The 22,743-nt window shown below is 39.7% G+C and overlaps 1 protein-coding gene across 1 annotated transcript in view; it reads left to right on the top strand.

Moving 5' to 3' along the window:
* The first annotated feature begins 7,877 nt into the window (after nt 1-7,877).
* The window catches only part of LOC149842073 (aspartate--tRNA ligase, chloroplastic/mitochondrial-like), a 63,909-nt gene continuing 49,043 nt past the window's right edge, over nt 7,878-22,743 (top strand). The window contains exons 1-2 of the mRNA XM_089998880.1: nt 7,878-8,294; nt 8,388-8,531. Coding sequence (XP_089855006.1) covers nt 7,908-8,294; nt 8,388-8,531 — 531 coding nt within the window. The 5' untranslated portion in view covers nt 7,878-7,907. The remainder of the gene's footprint in view (nt 8,295-8,387; nt 8,532-22,743) is intronic.

Raw genomic sequence — 22,743 nt, 5'->3', positions numbered from 1 at the left:
TAAGCTTACTCGTGACCTTTGTGCACCACTTGTTTCTAAAATGATTCATAGCTTGGAAAATCTGAGTGGAAAGTTGTTATCTTTGGCAGGGCGTCTTGCAATGGTGAAATATGTTCTTAGCTCTTGTCCTGTTTTTTGAATGATGCACTTAAGATTACCTCCAAAAGTGAAGCTTAAACTTGATCTCCTTATTCAGAATTTTATTAGGAGCAGCCCAAACCTATCAAATAAGCATCATTTAATGGCTTGGGAGGATGTGTGTAAGCCACTAAATGAGGGAGGTTTGGGAGTGAGGCACGTACGCAAGATGAACCTGTTCATTCTTTCTAAGTTGGCGTGGATGATAGCTTCAAAACATTCTAACCCTTGGGTAGAGTTGGTCCCCATGAAGTATGCTAAGTCGGGTTTGATATGGTTTTATTGGGGTAGTAGGAGCTTTTTTGGGAGATGGTAAGGGGTTCTTACAGCATGAGCATCCTTGAAACAGGAGCAAGATTAGGGTTGGTAGTGGATCGGGGCGGGGGACAAGGTCTCCATTCACGCCCTGTCTCAAAATCCTACCCTCCATCCCCGCACGGGTTTTGATTTTAATTTCCATCCCTGTTTCATGTCCATCTCCAATCCAAATGGGGTGAGGTGGGGCGGGGCCACGTTTTCCCTCGGTCCATTGCCATCCCTAAAGAAGGATGGGGGACAGAATAGGGCAGGGCGGGGCAAGGTGGGGATCAGGGTGGGGCGAGAGCAAGCGTAAGTCCATCCCTGCATGGGTTTTGATTTTAACCTCCATCCTTGCTTCCATTCCTGTTTTATGTCCTCAATCCCCGGTCCAAATGGGGTGGAGCCCCGTTTCTCTCGGTCCACTACCATCCCTAAGGGAGATGGAGCATGGGATATGGTTTAAGTGTTGAGTTCGAGTTTAAACTGTGCACTCCCTTAGGGCTTATTGTAAGATTTTGTGATTCTCGGTGCCTAAGGCTTCGCTCAAATCTAAGAGAAACGTGATAGTTGCAAGAATGATTGATTTGTCGTATTTCCAAGCGTGTGTATTGTCAAAATTTTTTTGTTTGAGACAAAATGAAACTTAATTTTATTAGTAGAGCAAAGAAACAAAGAGAAGCTTAGGGCGATGAGGATTAGATCCCCCATGACTAAGACTGGCTGCAAAGGTGTGGGCTTCAACTTAAAAGGAGTTTGTGTTATCTATGGAGGATATTGAAATGACTGATCATATTTTCATGACTTGCACGTAGCTATCAGGGTTTGGAAGCAATTTTTTTTTGCTTATTTTGGGTGGTGAAAATTTTCACAAGGAAATCTTGAGAATTCTCTTTGTTGGTGGGTGTTAAGGAGGAACTATGTAAAAACCCCTCCGGCAAAGTCGCCGGAGGGGATAATCATCGAAAAAAAAAAACTGTGGTTTTTCCCCCAAAGGGGGAAACCGCGTAACGAGTGGGGGTGAGGATAAACCTCACCCCCCATAATCCGCGGAAAGGGGGGGGGGGGGCGAGGTTATCCTCAGCCCCCACCCTGTGTGAGGGTTATAAAAACCCTCTCGCAGGCTCCCCTTTTTCTCATTCTGCACAGTGAGAAGGAGAGAGAGGGAGAGAGAGAGAAGGCTTACCGGCGGTGGCGACTGCGGCAACGGCGGCAAGGTGAGTGCCTTCCTCCCCTTCTTCAACTTCTTCTTCTTCATTTTTCTTCCTGTTGGGAACTCAGAGGGCCGGCAGCCTTGGCTGCCGGCGAGTTACAGTTTTAAAAAAAAAAACACAGACAGAGAAAGAGGGAGGGGTCGGCCGGCCCTATGGCGACCGACTCCGACGGCCGGCCCCGGCGACCGGCCGACGCCATTGGCCGGCCCCGGAGGCCGGCCCAGACAGGGGGGTGGAGAGAGAGGGTCGGCAGCTGCACCAGTGATCGGAAGGGGTTGTGCCCCTTCCGCCCTTTTTATTTGGGGGGACCGGTTCGGTCCGGGTCGGACCGAACCGGGTCGGTCTGGGTGCGAGCTAGACCGAGCCCTCCGGTCTGGGTCGCGCCCAGACTAAGTATTTAAAAAAAAAAAGGTTTGGTTCGGCCTGGGTGCGACCCAGACCGAACCGGGTCGGTCCGGGTCGCACCGAGACCGAACCGGGTTAAGTGAATTGGGTGAACCGGTTCGGGTCGAACCGGTTCTAGTTGAACCGGTTCGGGTCGAACCGGTTCTAGTTGAACCGGTTCAGGCCGAACCGGTTCAGGATGAACCGGTTCAAGCCGAATCGGTTAAGGCCAAACCAGGTTCGGTTATTTCGGATTCAGACCGAATCGGGTCTGAACCGACCCGGTTGAACCAAGGTCCAAACCAAACCTTTCGGATCTGGATCTGGGTTTTTCAGTTCGGACCCAGTTCAATCTGGACCTGTCTCAGATCCAGATCAACCAGGTCCAGATCTGACTGGATCAGTCTCAGATCTGGACCCAGTCTGATGATCCTGGATCTAGTCAGGCAGATCTGGATCCAATCAGACTGTCCAGGATCCAGTCCAGCAGGCCCAGATCCAACCTATCTGTCCTGGATCCAGTCAGGCTATTCCGGATCCAGTCAAAAAAGAACGGATCCAGTTCAGACCCGGTGAGACTTTCTGGATCCAGTCAAGCAGTTTTGGATTCAGTTATGATATGGATCTGAATCCAAACAGATAGGGTTTGGATCCAGATAAGAGTTGGATCATAAGATAGTCTCGGATGACCCGAAATCCGAAATGTACCAAGAGATCCATTTGGATACTTGAGATCCATTTCAGTAAAATGGGCATATCTTCTCACTCCGAACTCGGAATCGAGTGAGGTTTGGTGCGTTGGATTCGTATTAAAGAGATGAATCCATTGGTCTATGAACTTTAGTCAAAATAGGAATACAGAAACCATGGTTTCTTTAATAAGATTCGGGAGGGGTATTTTGGTAATTTTAGTAAGAAGTTTGTGAACTGATTAAAGTATATTACCTTAATGACCAGATCTTAGTGTTAGAGCTTCTTGAGGCTCGATTTGGGAGAGAGCACAGAGTCAACACTTGAGGTAAGGGATATTATAAGTAATCTTAGATATAAATAAACATTTTTACGTTGGTTGTGATTATATGTTGTTATTGATTAACATGATAGTTCTGAGAGACCATGACATGAATAAATTTCATGCTTGACATTTAGAGTTGAGTTATATATATGTTGATGTGATATGCAAGTTGGTTTTGATATGTCATGCATGATGAAAAGAAATTTGAATTGTGATTGCATGTTTATATGATTGCCAAATATCATGCATTGTGATGAGACCATGTTTAGTTTAGAGTCTCATTTAATGTATTCACGTGTGAATAGATACTTTGAGATCAACATGCAGTACCCCTTAAATCCCAGAAGTGGCGACCTGTGGCAAGGGCTACCTGGTTCGCGGCCAGAGTGCAGCCACCATGAAGAGTGGGCCGCCGGTGATTTAATGATGTAGAGACACTACATCATTGCGTGCTAAGTGAGAGCGGTGTGAGTCCTAACGTTAATATGAGATTAAGAATGAGATTGTCGTGATTAGTCATGACTCCACTCGTGAGAGAACGAGTGAACTTTGAATTTGAGAATATTGTTCAATGTGTGAACTTAGTTATGACTTAGGATTTCACTCACACTGGTTTGAGACTCTAGAGGATCATGGATGGTTGATAACCATCATGTTTAAGATGTAGCATGAACCATGCCGAGATTGAGAGCTTGACCTCCCGGCTAGCTACCGGTGGGGTTCCCGTGGTGGTTCACTGCAGTGCCTGGTGGTCTGGGGACCACTGGGAGTGTATGGTTCATTGTTTGGCCAACATGTAAAATTGGGGTGTTCTACAGGGTTGCTACGCCCATAGATGACTATTACCGGTATATTTTTACTTTTTCAGTCTTCGGCAGAGCAGTGGTATATTTTTACTTTTCTTGTCATTGAAAATAATGTAATCGCTTTTCTTCTGTTATGAATGATGATCAATGTAAGAAAAAAGTTTTATTATGCAATAAAATGAAAAGTTTTTTTTTGCCACGTTTTCACTGTGTAAGCTTTGCACTCTTCCCTCTGAGAAGTAATACCAACCGAACTCGGATTCCTGAGGTCTCAGATCGGGGTGTTACAAACTAGGTTTGGACTCGACTCATTCAATGGACCTCCCAGTCAATGCCAACGATGAGATAGAGGAAGGAGTCGAGCATGTCAGGACTCCTGCGACTAGGAGAAGTCTGAGATTAGATGAGGCAAAGAGAGTTTCAGAAGGTGATGACCCCATCTTGGTAGAAACTCCCATACACAATGGATGGCTGGATTGTGATAAAGACGGTGGAAGGATAGAGTTCATTAAGGACTCTAATCCTTCTTTCTCACATGTAACTTCTAAGTTTTTTTATATTTAAGAGATTCTCTCAAAACGTGTGTAGAGAGATAGAGTATTTGTAGACGTAGACTACATTGGTCAAATCATGTTAAATTCTGGTGTTTCTTTGTACGAGTGTGTGAAATCAATTTAACATGGTATCAGAGATGCTTTGATCTCACGATCTATGCGTGTCCTCTATCCTGCTTCACACGATTTGCATTAATTCCTTGTGCAAAGACATTAACTTGTGTCATGGAATCCATGGCTATAGAAAACAACATACCCATCAGGTGTGAACAACTCTTTTTTCCTTACTTCCTGTACTCATGAGCTTACAACACTTTCTCTTGGTAAAGCCATCCACAAACAATTTTTTATTATGAGAATCTCAATTTATCTCACTTTTGAAAAGCTACGACAGGATGAGGTACATAGACAAAACAAAACTATGTCAACCTAAAATTTCTAAATGAGCATGAGAAAGAGGCTTATAAAAATCCTGAGTTTGTTAAGTGGGAATGTATAGATACTGAATTTTGTCTTCACCTTCTGAAACTCTCTTTGCCTCATCTGATCTCAGACTACTCTCAGTCTTAGGAGTCCTGTCATGCTTGACTCCCTCTTCTATCTTATTGTTGGCATTGGTTGGGATGTCCATTGAATGAGTCGGGTTCAGACCCAATTCCTCCTTAACTGTGAAAAAAACATGGGTTTAAAGACAAGGTGGTGCACAAAGCTTGGTTGATGGCGTTTCAGACTGTAGTTAGGAAGATTTGGGAGATGGCATATCAGGCTGTAGTTAGGAAGATATGGGAGGTGAGATGTGAATGAGTCTTTCAAAATATTTTCCATTTAGAGGCAGTCATATGTTGCTCTGTTTTAAAATGAAGTCAGAAATCAGGTTCTTCGTGTTGGTAGAGATCAAAGTCTTAAATTTTTTGGCAATGGCTTCATGCTGGTCAGTGGATAGGCCTTGCACTCTAAATATCTATAGTATGTTCGCTTCTTGTTGGAGAGTTGGCTTCACCATCGAAGATATTGTGGGGAACAATCTGTTCATGGGGGGTTCTTTGCAGACATTAGCAAGGACGTGATAGAATGGGAAGTGTGGAAGCACATTTTGAGCCTAGTTCCAAAAGTAAGGTGATCCTTGAATCTTCAAGGAGGGATAATGTAAGAGCAACCAACAAAATGCTCGAGGGGGCGTGGTGGATGCACTCAAAATATGCATGAGATATTCAGTTTGGCTCATAGCTTTGTTCGCTTCATATGCAGATTAGTTGCCAAAGAGCATAATTATATTCCCAGATGTTTGGCAAAACTGAAAGTTCTCCAAGGAAATTGACTCTATAAGGATAAACCACGTGATTGGTTTCCAGATCTCCATTAGCATTGTTCTTTTTCTTGTGATTCTGTACTGGTCGGGTCAGCCTAACCCCAGCTTGCCAATCTAAAAAAAAGAAAAGGGAAGGGATATCTATTCCAATCAATGTTGTTAAAATAAGTTCAGTAGGTGAATTGGTTTCTCAAAAAAACGTCTGAATTGAGTGGAATCTTTGGTGAATCATACATTATGAAAACGGTAAAATAATGATAATGAGAAAACCTTCCTAATTTCATTATTGAACTGTACAATTCATCTGTTTTGGATCTCTCATCCACTCAATGAGATGCATGACATATATGATGCGTGATTTTATGACAGTAATGAAATGTTTTCCTCTCTCTCTCAAATAAAAAAAAACAACCAGTTAATTGGCATGCGTACATTTGTCTCATGCATTATGCCAAAAGGTTAAAATATATATTTTACAATGGCAGAGAGGAGCACAAAGTATAATTTTAGCTTATTTTTTTAGGGATGTCATATACAAACTCAAAATTTATGGCTGACCAATATTGTGTGTCATCATTTAGCTCTTGCATTTCTTTGTTTTATTGTTGATCACATGTATAAAACTAAAACTAACTTCAACATTGGGCATAGTGTGAAGATCTTATAAAGGTGGCCCACAAGGGCTCTGCACACCTGGCTAGGCGGGTCTGTTTAAGACTTTAAGGCTTTCAAGTTGAAGGAGGTTAAGAGATCGATATTCGGCATGTGCATCCTTTGCATTAAGGCCTAAGCAAATGGGAAACTACTTCATGAGCAAGAGAGTACTTGTGGAATTTTACACTGCAGACACTGACCCAGTCCATGGTCAACGTGGTACATATTCCTCCAAAAGGTCTATTGGGAATGGGTTCAAAGACAATCAGTAATAAGATTTTTCTAAAACTTGATTAGGTTCTGCTTTGCTTCTGAAAAAGCCCAACATCATACTGGCTCAACAATAAAGTGCAGATGGGGAGGTCAAGCATTTTATCCAGGGGTGTCAATGGGTCGGGTTTGATTTGGACCCAGGTAGAACCAGACCCATACCTGATTTGAGATGCTGGTACCGGGTCCAGATCTTGACCCAATCAGACCCACCATAAGAGAAACCATACCCAGCAAACTAAAACCTTTTATCCTTTTTATATTGAAAAATAGCAGATCTTTGTTCGAACTCGGGTCGGTTCCGGCCCGGTATGAAATTTCACAAAACTTTTCAGCTTTCATATACAAGATGAATGACACTGAAAATTTCAGTGGGACCCATATGAGAGGTAAACTATCCAACCATGGTGTTTGGGTTGCCGTCTATCGCACAAGGCACCTGTGACTGCCTTTGACCTGATCCCCTTGTCCTAGCGCCCCCCTCCCCCCAAAAAAAAGGAATATGGTATAAAGGACCAACCAACTGATCATGTGAATTTAACCGACGGAATGGATCAGTGTTCTAACCTGGATCTCATCCACATTTTCAAATTCATTCATGGTTGAATGATGTTGAATTCATATCTGGATCCAGGAATTAGCACAAAGTAAGATTTGGGTTGAAACTGGTTCTAATCTATTCCAATGTTTTTGCCGTTTTCATATGCAAACTAATGGTAATGGATTATACCAGATCTGGTATTTCTGAAATCGGTCTAGAAATGGGTCCTGACCCAACTAAATTTCATTTGGGTTTTATTTTCGGATATGGGTATGGCTAATCTTGTAAACCTGTATGAGTATAAACTAGTCAGATATGTTATATATTTCTTATTCAAGTCTAAAATTTAGACTCCAACCGGACAGTTTGACTTGAGTTTTAATGAGTTTAGACATCTATATCTATACTTACTTCTTGATGACAAAGTCTGGCTAGGACCCAACCGAGAATGGATCCCTTAGCCCAGATTCTCACCTGGATGCGGACTAACTCTAACCGTCCAGATGCATCAGTTGGACAGCCAAGATCAGCACAGATCCTCCGTGAGAGAATGGGATCCTTTTTGGACCCAACTTGCACCCGAAACCGAACCGAGTCGGATCCGATCCATTGAGCATGGCACGTGCCTGCTGAACTTCGCACGAGTGCAAAGAGGATAATATAACACCACAAACCGCCTTAGTTTCCCCAAGAAGCCAGTGATTCCTCTCTCTATCTTCCCCAAAATGTCGCCATTGTCGATTCGCGTGCAAGCAGTGGCATCCATCATCCGTTCTCTTCCGATCGTCTTCGTTCCTTCAACTCGCCTCTGCAACTCGATCGGCCATCGCCCGCGCCTCCCACTACTATATCTCGTTTCGTCCAGGCGGCCATTCTCCGCTGCTTCCGCTTGCTCTTCTTCGTCTCCTCCGGAAGCTCTGGTTTCCGAACCCAAAACCCGGCCGATATCCAACCAGAACGGCCTCGAATGGGTCTCCAGAACTGCTCTCTGCGGCGACTTGACCGTCGACGACGTCGGGAAGAGGTTTCGGCTCTGCGGATGGGTCGCGCTTCACCGAATTCATGGGTCCGTTACGTTTCTTAACCTAAGGGATCACTCTGGAATCGTTCAGGTGAGGTTGTCTCTCCGGTCGTCTTTTCTTTCATCGATTGGCTTCCTACTCGATGTGGATTGTGTTATGATTGGTTGTCGTTGATTTTGGAAGGTCGCTACGCTCCCGGACCAGTTCCCGGAAGCACATTCGGTTGCGAACAAATTGAGATTGGAGTACGTGGTAGCCGTTGAGGGTGTGGTTAGGGCTCGGCCTGGTGAGGCGATTAATCGGAAGATGAAAACTGGGCTTGTAGAGGTGAGCACTTAACAAATTACACGGTTTTTTTTGTGATCGGTGGGTTCTTCGTATATTTCTTGCTTGGTTAGTTACTTGGAGAGGAAAACCGATTTAGGCCTCGTTTGTGTGACATTTAACCTGGTTTTGGGTGAAAACCAGTTACAACAACAAAACTGAGTATTTGACTCTGTTTGGAACTTTGGATGTCAAAACCTGGTTTGTGTAAAAAATACCCTAGGCAGTTTTTTTTTTCATAAACTGTGAAGAATGCAAACTTTCTTGTATTTCTGTGTAAATGTGGATACTTACATAATTTACATGAAGAAATATATATATATATATATATATATATATATATATATATATATATATATATAAAGAAAAAGAAGAATAACTTTCCATAAAGAAGGGAGAAGATGACGTCCTATCTAGAACGAGTTACAACAACAATTCAAAACCCAAATCATATGAAATCTCCACCGATTTCATCAGCTGAAGTGGTGCCAAGAATTCTGCCTCTTATCTTCTAAATTCAGCAACTATCTTGTGGATAGAATTTACGTTAGCAAATTCCATATTTATGGCTGCTGTACTGTAAAGTTCTACAATTTACTGTTATATTTCAAATACTTCCCCCTCAAGTTGGAGCTTGGGGGGTTTATCAAGCCCAACTTGCCAACAAGATATGATAATTGATCACGTCCAAGGGCCTTTGTGAATATACCTGCATGTTGATGCTTGTTTGATATATATTTGGCGCAGATCATTTGTTGCTCAATTTTTTCTTGAATAAAGTGGCAATCTAGCTCGATGTGTTTGGTGAGCTCATGGAAGACAGGATTCGTAGCTATGTATAGTGCTAACTGATTTTCACAGTACAATATGACGGGAGAGGGGTGAGTAAAACCAAGTTATTTAATAAGGAATTTTAACCAGGTAATTTCACTGGTTGCTAATGCCATAGAAAGATATTCCGCTTCCGCAGATCACCTTGATACATTTGGCCATTTCTTGGTCTTTCAAGAAATAGGGCTGTCCCCAAGGAAGGTGCACCAGGTAAATGGACAACTCACCCAATCTGAGTCTGCATAGCATGAAAGCTACATGGTACTGTTTGAACATGATAAAATTCTCCATCCTGGAGTGCCTTTCAAATATTTAAGCAATTTCATTCCAACATCCCAATGTGGCTCACGCAATTCATGCATGAATTGGCTCAGAATATGGGCCGGATATGTTATATCTGGCCGCATGATGGTCAAGTATATGAGTCGCCCAACCAGACTTCTATAAGAAGCTGGGCCTTTGAGAACTTCCCCTGTATGGTCTAATTTGAGATGTTGTTCCATTGGGATATCCGTAGGTTTGAATCCAAGATACCCAACCTCCTTGAGTTGATCCAGTATGGTCTAATTTGAGATGTTGTTCCATTGGGATATCCATAGGTTTGAATCCAAGATACCCAACCTCCTTGAGTAGATGCAGAGTATATTTCCTTTGGTTTAGGAAAATTCCTTGTTTGGACCTGCCCACTTTGATTTTGTGAAAGTATTTTAACTTTCCCAAATCTTTGATATGGAAAAGCTTGTTGATAAATTCCTTTAACTTGATAATGATACGCTCATCATTTCCGGTCACACTAACATTGTCCACATAGACCAGAACAAAAGTCCTCTTTTTTCACCAGAGATCAAGGAAAACAAAGAATAATCTGCCCTTGACTGTTTGAGTCTTGCTTATTTAAGAGCATCCAAAAGCTTTGCAAACCATTGTCGTGATGTCTGCTTTAGTCCGTAAAGGGATTTGTTTAAGCGGCAGGCAAGTGGCTCCCCCTAATTGGCATATCTCAATGGCATTTTCTCATATATATATATAATATATATATATATATATATGTATATAATATCTTCCTCTAAATCTCCATGGAGAAACACATTATTTATGTCTAATTGATACAATGAGAAATTACAGATGACAACTATGGAAAGTAAGCATCTTAATAACCAATTTAGCCACGAGCGTGAATGTATCATGGTAATCAAGGCCTTCTTGCTGTGTGTATCCCCTAGCTAACAGACACACTTTGTTCCTCTCGATGGATCCATCAAATCTATATTTTTTTAGAATACCCATTTTGACCCAATGGCTTTCTTTCTAGGAGGCAATTTAGTAGGTGCCTAAGAATTATTGCTCTCCACCTCTTTGATATCAGCTCCCATGGCCTCATGCCACATCTCATCTTTCATGGCAGTTTTATAATCCTTTGATTCATTATGAGAGGATATAGAGACAAGGAAGGCTAGATGTTCATTAGAGAACTGAGAAAATGATAGATAATGTGAAAGTGGAAACAATGTAATCTTCGCCTTTGAGTTCGATCTATGTGTGTAGAGTGCGACATACAAGCTTTGATAATCTTCCAAGTAAGCAGGTTTGGATTTGGTTCGAGTGGATCTCCTTGTTAAGAATGTGTATCTAATACATATGTATTCATATGTACTATATATATATATATATATATAGTCATCTTTTGTAATATCCTAATGTATGTAAACCGAAATACCCATCAGGGCTACTTCAGTCTCTTTGCATTGTAATTGTGGTCAGCTCATTAGGGGCTGACTTGGTTTTCTCTTTTTTATTTTTGTTTTTCTGCTCTTTATTGGAGCATGAGCCGATGGGACAGCTCCAACTAGCTGTTGGAGCTGGTGACCGTTGGGAGCCACCCCAATAGCTAGTTGGGCACAGCTAGTTAGGCTGCCCCTCTTCCCCTCTCTTGAGGTTATAAATAGGGGTTCTCCCCTTGTAATCTTTAATGCTTTCTCAAGCATTTTGCAGTATATTGTCTATATTTTTTATGTGCTCTCTTGACCCTTGTGTGGGTGTTGTGCATGTGTGATTGACTATTAAGTGGTCTCGTGTGTTTGGTTGTGTTCTTGTATGCCCATAAGAGGCATTCCATTATGCTTGCTCTGATTTCATTACACTCCTAAGTTGGGTTGACTCATTACTAGTCTTAGTTATGGAAATGGATTCGGTAATTGGTTCTAGACCGGTTTTTGGAATGGACTCAATGATGGGTTCAAGTTTAGATGGTTGATCTGGATCAGGTAAAATGAGTTTTGGATCTATATCCTCATGAATGACAAGTAAAATAGGCTCTCCTGGTCTTCGTTTTAGGCAGGTCTGGAAAGGAAATATTTGCTCATAAAAGATAATGTTCCGACTGACAAAGATGTTTTGAGTTTCAAGATCAAAAACCTTGTAACTCTTTTTGACCATATGGGTAACCAACAAAGACGCACTTGCAAGCGAAACATAAACACCCCAAAACCCTTAAGTGCTTATATTTTGGTTTGGAGTGATATAACATTTTATGAGGGGTTTCATCAAAATTTTCACTTAACCCAAAGGTAAGCAACCTATTGACCAAGTATGCAGTAGTGCGAATGCATTACCCCTAGAATTTAACAGGCAAATGAGCTTTAAATCTCAAAGCTCTTGCTACTTCAGGCAAATGCTTATATTTGCGTTCGACAACTCCATTTTGTTGGAGTGTTGAAACACAATTATGTTGATGCAATATGCCATTCTCACGAAGAAATTTATGCATATCATGAGAGAGAAATTCATATCCATTATCTGATCTAATGTTTTTGACTTGGGAGTTAAATTGTGTTTTGATCATGGTAATAAATTTATGTAATATCTTTTTCTTTTGCGACTCAAATCTCATAAAAAACCCTAAGTGGTATGGGAAAAATAATCTATAATGGTAAGAAAGTAATGAGCTCCCGTGATAGATGGAGTAGGATACCCACCCCAAATATTAACATGGATGAGCACAAAAAGACATGAAGACCGAGACTCACTATTAGAAAGTGGCAACCGAGTTTGTTTTGCTAGAGGACACAAATCACAATAACAACTCTTAATGAAATAAAATCATTATTTTGAGATAAAAGTGTGAGACGTTGGGAGGATGGATGATCGAGGCACCAATGCCACACGTTAAACACAAAATCACGATCAATGGAGATGCCTGCAACTTTATTAGAATTCGTTTTGAGGAAATACAAGCTCACACACACACTACCCACTCCAATCATCCTCTTTGATTGATGATCCTGAATTTCACAATAAGTAGGAAAAATATATAGGTATATGACATTACAATCCAAAGATGTCAAGAGTTTATTAACAAAAATCAGATTGAATTTAAATGTGGGCACATAAAACACATGATCATGCTTGATATTGGGAGTTGCAAAATCTTCTCCTATGTGGGCGAGTACCATCAGGAAATTTAACATGCTTAGTAGAATAAGGTTGAACAGATGATAATGCTGGAAGAGAGCAAAATATGTGATTGCTTGCTCTCGAATCAAGGATCCATACGTTAGAAAAGAAATGAACCAAGTTGGCTAAGGGATTACCTGCCATGTTAACCATTGGATGGTTACCTGCCAGAATGAGAGAAAGAAACTGCATTAGTTGTTCCTTGGTAAGCTGAGATGCAACACTACTGCTGGTCGCTAGTGTAGGATTGCTGATCACATTGGTTTCAGCCTGGACTTGGGCAGCGACATTTTGAGTTTGAGCGTCAGCTGCACTCCTTTGTGGGGAATCCATGTAGATGATAACAATGTTCCTTAGTGTTACCCATCTTTTTCACAGTGGTCACACTTCAATCACTCACGATATCCCTTTCCTTTATTTAACAATTCCCTTTGAAACCGATTTATCTCACTCTCAACTATGGCAACTATAGCAACATCATCATTTTCCAAACTTGGCATTATGTGAAGCTCTCACTGCCATTCTTCTTGGAGCAAGAGACTATATACTTTGTTGACACTAGGGAGGGGATCCGTAATCAAGTTTTGGCTTCGCACCGCTATGTAGGACTCATTGACTTCCATTAGAAATTCGCTAAGCTTCTCTTGTTGATATAAATCTGACAGGGCCTTTGAGGCTCCACAATCACACATGGGAAGAGTTATATGCTTAGTTGTCAAAAGTGATGCCTAGGCGGGCTAGGCGCAAGGCCATCACCTAGGCTTATGGGTCTAGGTGGTAAGGCCCTGTTTGGTGCGTTCATGAAAGGTCCGATTGCTTGTGATGTAGATTGCACTCTTATTGTCACAGTACATGCGCGAGGCCTGTGTTGCTTCAACTCCCATGTCAGCTAACAATCTTCGGAGCCAAACAACCTTCATTGTTGTAGTTGCCATGGCTCTATATTCGGCTTTAGTGGAGGAAAGAGAAACCTTCTGCTGCTTTTTGCACCTCCACGATATGAAAGATTTACCTAAAAACACACAAAAACCAGTGGTTGAGTGCCTATTATTAGGATCACCTCCCCAATCAGCATCAGTATAAGCAATTAAATCTAAAGATGATGATGCCGACAGGAAGAGTCCTAGTGAAAGAGAACTCTTTAAATATCTAATAATGCGTAAAACTGCTCCCATGTGAACAAAGGTGAGAGCATGTTGAAATTGACTAGCCGTGTAGACCGCATGCACAATGTCTGACCGAGTGATAGAAAGGTAGGAAAGGGCTCCAACAAGTTGTCTAAATGGAGTAGGATCTTCAAGTCGTTCTCCATCATCAATTTTCATCTTAACATTAACTACTTCTGGAGTATCTACTTTCTTTTCATCTGAGATGCCAGACCTGCAAACAATGTCAGAAGCAAATTTAGATTGAGATATCAAATACCCTCTAGGGGAATAAGCAACTTCTATTCCTAAGAAATATCGTAATAGTCCTAGGTCAGACATCTCAAAATGAGTTTTAAGCAGAGTTTCGATATTAGCAACTCCCTGTTTGTCACCTCCAGTGATGATCATATCGTCCACATAAAGAAGAAGAATGATGATACCTGCATCAGATTGCTTAATAAACAAGACAGTGTCAGTCAAACAAGAACGAAAACCAATATCAGACATAACATGGCTAAACTTGTCATACCAGGCTTTTGGTGTTTGTTTAAGACCATAAAGCGCTTTCTCAAGACGAAGAATTTTACCCTTAGGAAGACTAATACCAGGAGGAGCTTCCATGTACACCTCTTCAATAAGACTCCTATTTAAGAAGGCATTTTTGACGTCCATTTGAAATATAGGTCATTTCTTAATAGCGGCTAAGGCAATTAAAGTTCGAATTGTAGTCATTCGGGCCACAGGAGCAAAGGTTTCTTCGTAATCAATGCCATACTCTTGAGCATAGCGTTTGGCTATAAGTCGTGCCTTATATCTTTCAAGGGTCCCATCACTTTTGGTTTTGACCTTATAGACCCATCGACAACCTATAGGTTTTTTTCCAAGATGTAATTCTTGGATGGACTAAGTATTGGCTTTTTCTAAAGCATCTAGCTCTAATTTCATAGCCTCAATCCATTCTGCATGATTTTTGGCTTCAAGACATGAGGAAGGTTCAACATAGAATTGAATTAAAGCAAGAGCTGCCCTATATGCGAGTGAAAATGATTCATAAGACAAACTTCTCAGGGGGTCTAGAGATTCTAGAAGTTCTACGAGGGGCTTCAGAGAATCTTTCTAACGCACATGGGGGGCGTTGCTCTCCAATTCTTCGTCTTGAATACTGAAGACTAACATCCCTACTAGTTTGATCTTCAATATCATGTTCATAGCTAGTAGGGCTTTGATCAATATCAATATTACATTCAAAATCCTCTTCATTGGATTTGGAAGTTAAGTCAATTAGAAAGGAATATTCAGTAGTATTCGTGGATTTTTCACTTTCAAACAAAATTTCTTTTTCAAGGAAGGTCACATTCCTTGACACATATAACTTATTATTTTGAACATCGTAACATCTATACCCTTTTTGGTTTTCAGCATATCCTAAAAAGGCACATGGAATAGCACGATGAGAGAATTTATCGTTTTTGTCTGTAAATACAAAACATTTGCAACCAAATACTCTTAGTCTGGATTTGTCTGAAGCTAAGGTATAAAGTTTTTCAATTGGAGTTATGTTTTCTAAAGAAGAAGATGACATTCGATTTATGAGATAAGTAGCAGTTAAAGCTGCTTCAGCCCAAAAACCTTTTGGCACTTGTCTTGCTATTAGCAATGTCCGAGTGGTCTCCATAATCTGACGATGTTTGCGTTTTGCAAGACCATTCTGTTGCGGGATATTTGGGCAAGATCGCTGATGAATAATGCCATATGAATTAAGATATTTTTTAAACTCCTCAGACATAAATTCTTCCCCTGAATTAGTGCGAAAAATGGAGACATTACTTTGAAATTTGTTTGTGATCATTTTATGAAATATTTGAAAGTGAGTAAAAACTTCAGATTTATGTTTAAGAAAATAAATCTAAGTATGTCTAGTAAAATCATCTACAAAAATGATATAATATGCGAAACCACCTTTAGAAATTATTGGTGCGGTTCCCCAAACATCCGAATGTATTAACTCAAAGAGGTTTTGAAGAGACAAAAGTTCTACTTGAGAAAGGTAATCTTTTCATTTTTTCAAGAATACAGTCTTTACAAGCAATATTTTCAGATTTACAAAACTTTCCCAAACTTAGAAAATATTGGATTTTAGACATATGAGGATGGCCAAGTCTTCTGTGCCATAAGTTTGTTTCCAATTTCTGAACATTTAAGCAAAAAGCATTCTCGGGTAGTTCCAAAAAGTCCATGTAATATAGTCCTCATTCTCTATGGCCTTCCTCAATCAGCTTCCCTGACTGGCGATCCTGTATCCAGCAGCCATCAGAAGAGAAGGATATATTACATCCATAATCAGAAATTTGAGAAGCATATAAGAGATTCAAATTGAGTTTTGGGATATATCTAACTTCTGGGACACAAAAAGTTTTGGTTTTTTCAAAACACCCAACTCCCTTTATTTCAAAAGATGTTCCATATGCTGTAAAGACTTTTGAAATACTTGAGTTATTTTTAAAACATTCGGATAAGCATTTAAAATGTGGGGTCATATGAAATGAGGCACCAGAATCTAAAAGCCAAGGAAAGTTACCTGGACCGGAAACAGATGCAACTGCCGCTCCAGTTGAGGCTTCGACGGAAGAAGAGGCCTTTTGAAGAAGAGGTTGAAGAATCTCCATAAGTTGAGCCATAGAAATAGGTGTATCTTGGTCTTTTGATTCTTCAACTGATGCAACATTCTTTTCATCTCTTTTCTTTAATTTTGGACATTGAGGCCTATAGTACCCCGGTTCATGACAGTGATGACAAATCACTTTTCTTTTATCAAACTCGTCATTTTGTCTCCCAAAATGAGTTGGCCTGTAGGTTCGAGTATGATTCTCAGGCCTAGACACAGCTAGGACAAAATCATCATCAGCTCTAGAGGAGCCTTTCCGGAAACGATTTTCCTCCATTGTTAGTTCTTCAATAGTTTCAACAATGGAAGAAATTTTTTCTCAGTGAAGAAGGACCGATTTGGTGGTTTCAAATTCCGACATTAATCCAGTTATAAACTGGTAAAAGTGTACAATGTACGACATCTAGTTGCTTTTGGCGAAGCTCGATGTCTTCGGCACAATTCCACTTTGGTTCTAAGAGAGAAAGTTCTTCCCGAAGTTCCGACAACCCATTGTAGTATTCACGAATCGTTTTATCTCCTTGGGTCATTATTCGAACATTTTCTTGGAGGTTGCACACATGTGCAATATCTTTAAGGGAATACATATTTTTAAGGTATTCCCATGCCTTATCAGCATGATCAAACTTGGCAAGACTTGAGCATTTTTTAATGTCAACGCTATTGATAAGCCATGATATTATTTTTGCATGTGCCATTCTCCATTCTTTCTATTTTTTCTCATAAGAGGCTAGGGCCTTGATTTTCTCCTCTTCTAATAGAGAATCCTCTTTATCTCTCTCTTTTTTGGTAAGAGATAGTTTAGGTTTCGAATCGGAACCATCCACAATCTCCCAAAGACCCTTTCCCCATATATGGTGCTTCATGATTGACGCCCATGTTACATAATTCGTATCACTTGATTTCATGGGAATGATTGTGACTTTATCATTGCCATCCATCGATTACAAGGGGAGAGAAAGAATAGGGATAGAAGAGATGAACAATAAAAGAATGAAAAAAGAAAGAGATACAAGATGTAGAAGCTCTTCCAATGAAGTGATAAAACACTTCTCTTCAAGTGGCGAAATGCTTTTGCAAAGGGCACGGAAACCAAGGCAGATTTTCTCCAAGATCTAGTATCCACGTAGCTCTAATACCATGTAATGAAATGGAGGTCGTCCACGATCGCCCTTGAAACACTCAAAAGAAGTGTCTAAAAGACACTTTAAGCAAAGCCCTTAAAAAGGGTAAAATAGGAAGAACACACACATAAATAAATAAATTTTATTTATGTAAAAGGATGCTTGAAAAGCATTACAAGAATTGTCTAAACAAGAGGGGCTGCACCCCTATTTATACAAGAGCAAGAGGGAGTGCTCATAAGGAGCTCTCCCTTTCTAGTCGTTGGACTAGTTCCAACGGCTAGATTATTTGGTCAAGTTCCAACCGGAACTTGACCAAATTACATTATCTAGTTCTATGTGAACTAGATAATGTTTATTACATAAAAAATAAAAAATAAAAAGAAAATAAAAATATATATATAATATAATAATAATATATCATATTATTATTATATTATATATTATGTTACATATTTTAAGAGAGATGACTATAAGGTACTATTTTGCCGAACTCTCTTCTATTTAAGATGAGCTTGCTATGCTCGAACCTAAGTGGAGTGGAGAAGCCATAGAGCTTCGTCATAAACAATTGGAAGAAGATAAATTTTTTAATTTTTTGAATGGGCTTAGGCCTGAATTCAAACAAATTCGGTCTTCTCTTTTATCCGCCTTCACTTCCCCCTCTCTTAAAGATGTAATTACTAAACTAAGTGGGGAAGAGACTCGTATGAGTATAAGCAAGAACAACCCAAGTGTTCTAGCTACACCAGTGTTATTAAAAACACGCCTCAAAGGCACGGAAAGCATGTCTCGCCTTAAGGCGAGGCGTTATGCCTTGAGGCGCATGTGTGAAGCGTAAAACCCTCGAGACGTGCGCCTCATATAGGCCTTGAGGCGCACGCCTCGAGGCGAGGTGCGCCTCAGAATGAGGCGTACACGCCTCGATTTAGTTGGTCAAATGAGGGTCAAAACCCTCATTCGACCAAACATTAGGGCTTAAAAATACATCAAACTCGAATCCATCTTCATCTCCAGATGGTGATGGTTCTGTTTCTTGAATAACAGAGATGCCTCCTTCTGGACTTCCGTTCAGACCTTTCCTTGTTTGGGTAGGATGATTGCGACCAATATCCGACCCTGATCTCTTCATTTCTCCTCGTGTTGAAGAGGACGATGCAGAAAGTTAGAACCTCTGTCCTTAATGCTTGTAGCAACTCAATGGATGGCAAAAATACCAGTCACGATAGGGAACAAAGAGGAGCTATTGTTGCTTATGCTGAAATTTGTAGAGGTAGCTGGTTAGAAGCAAGAAGCAGAGCACGTTCATCTCCTTTTCTTTGGCACCAAATCAGTATAGATTGTCCTTCTAACCTTTGAAACCAGAGGAATTTGAAAGGAAAAAGATGGGATGAGAGCAATACCTGACTCACCCATCCATATGTGCAGATGACATTCATCAGGAGACGACGCATAACCACTTGAATGATGAAGAGGGACAAAAGCCACTATGGTTCTTCTCAAAAGGAAAGAAAAACTGACTGACTGCTAACGTTGGGCTCTATCATCATGTAGATCGAGAGCAGATCTGGTCAACTGTCTAAGGTACCTTGAATGTCGTTCATCATCAAAATGAACGACACTAAAAAATCGATGCAAATCTAGTGATCGGGCCTGATTCTAAGTACTTTATAAAGCGTCCGAGTCACGCAAAGCACACCCATTTTCTGTGTTTTCTCTGTCTCGATTACTAGAACTTGCTTCACTCAAAACCCATAAAAAATATCTTGTTTTGGACACATTTCAGCCATTGATGCTCTTCATTTTGAAAGTGATGGCATGGATAATTTTTGTACGAATAGGTTTTGACTGCGGATGATGGACGACATCCAAGGTCCCTTGACCTGATCAACTGGGGTAAAAGAATAAAGAAAGCCTCTGTTAAATTGTTCATTTAATTTACCTTTTGTCTTGTTTGACGAGAAACACAAATAAAAGCTAACAAGAAACTTCCCTTCCCACATAATCTGTAAAAGATTGTTTTCTCTATGCAAAATCTTGGTATTGCTGTAGTTGATTCCATAACTTGTTTTTTTCATTTTGTTTTGAGTTGTTAATTTAGATAAATCTTGGTATTGCTGTAGGTATGCATTTCGTTGTTAATTTTAATTTTTTATTGAATGAATGCTCATATTTTATTTCTTAGATACTTACATAGATCAAGTTGTTGCATTAATATTACTTTTACATGTTAATCTCATATTTTTCATTATTTATTTGAGATTTTTTATTTCTTGTTGGTTGTTGCTTCATCAATAAACGTCGCGCTTTTCAAATGTGCTGGGAAGTGCTGATTTTTTTGGGAAGCGTGCTTTCCATTTATGGGAAGCACGCTTCCCCCTCGCTTTCCCCACGCCCCCTCCCTTTTTCATTTTTTTGTATTTTTATTTTATTTTACTTTTTTTTTCTTCCCCCTCGCTTTCGGTTCACTTCATAGGTCACTTTCGATTTGCTTCCTAGGTTGCTTTCGAGACGATTCTTGATTCGCTTTTAAATCGTCCTACACTTCCCACTTCCTAAAATTTTGAAAGTGCCACGCTTCCCGCTTCCGCTTCCCGTATCGCTTCCTAGAATGGCAACCATGGTTTGGACTCTTAATGTGCATGTGTTTTGTCCAAATCTAACGCCATGGATGTGTTTGTCATGGTCAAAAAAGTAGGAATTGACTCCTGGATCATATTTGACTTGACGTAAAAATGTGATTTTATGTGGGTTAAAAATTTGGTATATTATAGGCTGTTGATTTTTCAACCCCTGCCAAATCTTACATACACGTTGAAATAGCATGATCCACACACCACTTTCTACTAACCCAAAGCTGCAGATTACATTTGGAGAGTCAGATGTTCCCAAAACATTAAACAATTAAAAATATTATAGTTTTTTACTTGGGGGTTCCTTGCCCATGAGGGTAGCAGATATTATCTCATATATATGTATATATATCCTATATCGTTCAAGGTAATTTCATAATGAGGGTTTTTCTTAGAGATATTTTCAAAAGGTGAAAAATCTTGGAAGCTTAAAAAATTGGAAATAATATAAATAATAGTAAGAAACAATAGATTTTCTATTATTTTTCTTACAAAAATACAAATAAACGATCTTTGAAAGTTTTTAAAATACAAAAGAAACAAAAATAAAAAAACTGAACTTAAAATATATAAAAATAAGATTGTTAATTTTTTTAAAAAAATATCATGATAATATTGCAATATCTTAATTTTAGTGATATTTTGAGAATATTGTGGGATTTTTTGATATTATTGCTACCTTAAAATATAAGAATTTCTTGCAATATTTTCAAAATATCACTGATATCGGTGAGTATGATATATATATGTACATATATAATGTTTGCTTCTAGTGTACAACAACAACAACTACGCCTTCATCTCAAAACAATTGGGGTCAGCGATATGAACCAAAAAAGAAAATCATTCTGGGTCTTCCACATGAATCCTTCTCATCTAATCATTTTTATCCAATGCCATGTCCTCGGTGAGGTTCAAAGCATTCATATCCTTTCCTATCATCTCCATCCAAGTCTTCCTAGGCCTATCTCGACCTCTTTTAACTAATATATTTTCCTATTTCTCCATCCTTCTAACTGGAGCATCATTAGGCCTTCGCCGAATATGTCCAAACCACCGTAAATGATTCTCTCTCATCTTATTTTCAATGGGTGCAATGCCTACTTTCTTACGTATCTCCTCGTTCCGAATCTTATCTTTTATTGTATTTCCACACATCCATCTAAGCATACATATCTCAAATACACTCATTTTTTGAATATGATGTCTCTTGGCAACCCAATATTTCGTACCATATAGTAAAGCGGGCCTAATAGTCATCCTATAAAACTTTCCCTTCAACCGCAATGGCATTCTACGATCGCACAACACTCCAGTTGCACTTTTTCATTTCATCCACCCAACCTTTATCCTATGATTTACATCTCCATCAATTTCTCCATACTTTTGAATGATAGATCCCAAATATTTGAAACAATCATCCACCGGTATTTCTTGCTCACCAAGATTCACTACACTCCCATCACTACTTCGTTTCTTACTAAACCGACATTCCATGTATTCTGTCTTACTCTTACTCAACTTAAAACCTCTTGCTTCCAATGTCTGTCTCCATAATTCTAACTTAGCATTAACCCCAACTCTAGACTCATCAATCAAAACAATATCATCAGCAAACAACATACACCACGACACATTTTCTTGAATTGATCTCGTAAGTTTATCCATCACTATAGCAAATAGGAAAGGGCTTAAAGCAGATCCTTGATGTAACCCAACCATTATAGGAAAATTGGTTGTCACCCCTCCACAAGTGCGGACATTGGTTACTACTCCTTCGTACATATCTTTAATTATACTAATGTACTTGAGAGAAACACCTTTCTTTGTCATTGTCCACCAGAGAACGTCCCTAGGTACTCTATCGTATGCCTTCTCCAAATCAATAAAAACCATATGCAAATCTTTGTTCCTCTCTCTATTTCTCTCAATAAGTTGTCTAAGAAGATGTATAGTTTCCATAATTGATCTTCCAGGCATAGAACCAAATTGATTCTTCGATATCATGACATCCTTCCTCAACCTAGACTCAATCACCCTCTCCCAAAGTTTCATAGTATGACTCATGAGTTTTATACCACGATAGTTTGTGTAATCTTGTATATCACCCTTATTCTTGTATAGAGGCACCAAAGTACTCTTCCTCCACTCATTAGGCATCTTATTTGTCCGCCAAATCTTGTTAAAAAGATTTGTCAACCATTCTAAACCTTTCTCTCCTAAGCATTTCCAAGCCTCGATAGGTATACTATCTGGGCTAACTGCCCTTCTTGATTTCATTTTCTTCAAAGCCTCTGTAATTTCTTTCTTTTGAATCTTGCGCATGAAGTCACAATTCATCTCATGAAAAGGAATGAAGAA

This window comes from Nuphar pumila, chromosome 3 (assembly GCF_984573655.1).
Source record: "Nuphar pumila chromosome 3, dmNupPumi1.hap1.1, whole genome shotgun sequence".
NCBI classification, from domain to species: Eukaryota; Viridiplantae; Streptophyta; class Magnoliopsida; order Nymphaeales; family Nymphaeaceae; genus Nuphar; species Nuphar pumila.
Note: the sequence above shows the minus strand (reverse complement) of the source record. Positions and strands in the feature narration are given on the sequence as shown.